Source organism: Myotis davidii, unplaced genomic scaffold, assembly GCF_000327345.1.
Source record: "Myotis davidii unplaced genomic scaffold, ASM32734v1 scaffold399, whole genome shotgun sequence".
NCBI classification, from domain to species: Eukaryota; Metazoa; Chordata; class Mammalia; order Chiroptera; family Vespertilionidae; genus Myotis; species Myotis davidii.
The window spans coordinates 6,702,086-6,702,347 of NW_006292094.1; the positions used below are offsets into that span (position 1 = coordinate 6,702,086).

At 69.5% G+C, this 262-nt stretch overlaps 1 protein-coding gene across 1 annotated transcript in view; it reads right to left on the bottom strand.

The window, feature by feature from the left end:
• Window positions 1-262, bottom strand: part of LFNG (LFNG O-fucosylpeptide 3-beta-N-acetylglucosaminyltransferase) — a gene marked incomplete at its 5' end in the record, with an annotated part of 3,108 nt that overhangs the window by 2,338 nt on the left and 508 nt on the right. Inside the window, one exon of the mRNA XM_015565157.1 lies at window positions 55-154. Within this exon, the coding sequence (XP_015420643.1) occupies window positions 55-154 (100 nt within the window). The remainder of the gene's footprint in view (window positions 1-54; window positions 155-262) is intronic.

Consider the following 262-nt stretch of genomic DNA (forward strand, 5'->3'; position numbering starts at 1 on the left):
GATGGGGCCTGGTGTGGGGGGGTGCCTGGGGCCCCGCCAGAGGCCCACACTCACTTCCTCCCGGAGGCGATGAAGTGGTCATACTCCACTGCCATCTTGCAGGACAGGGCCTGGCGGCTGTGGGCAGCCGAGCAGTTGGTATTGATCACGTTGCCTGCGGACAAGGGGGGGGCTGCAGTGCAGGGCGAGCAGGCTCCCGGGACAGGCCGGCCCACAGTCCACCACCCGGGAGCAGAGCAGGGTGGGCAGGCGGCTGGCTGTC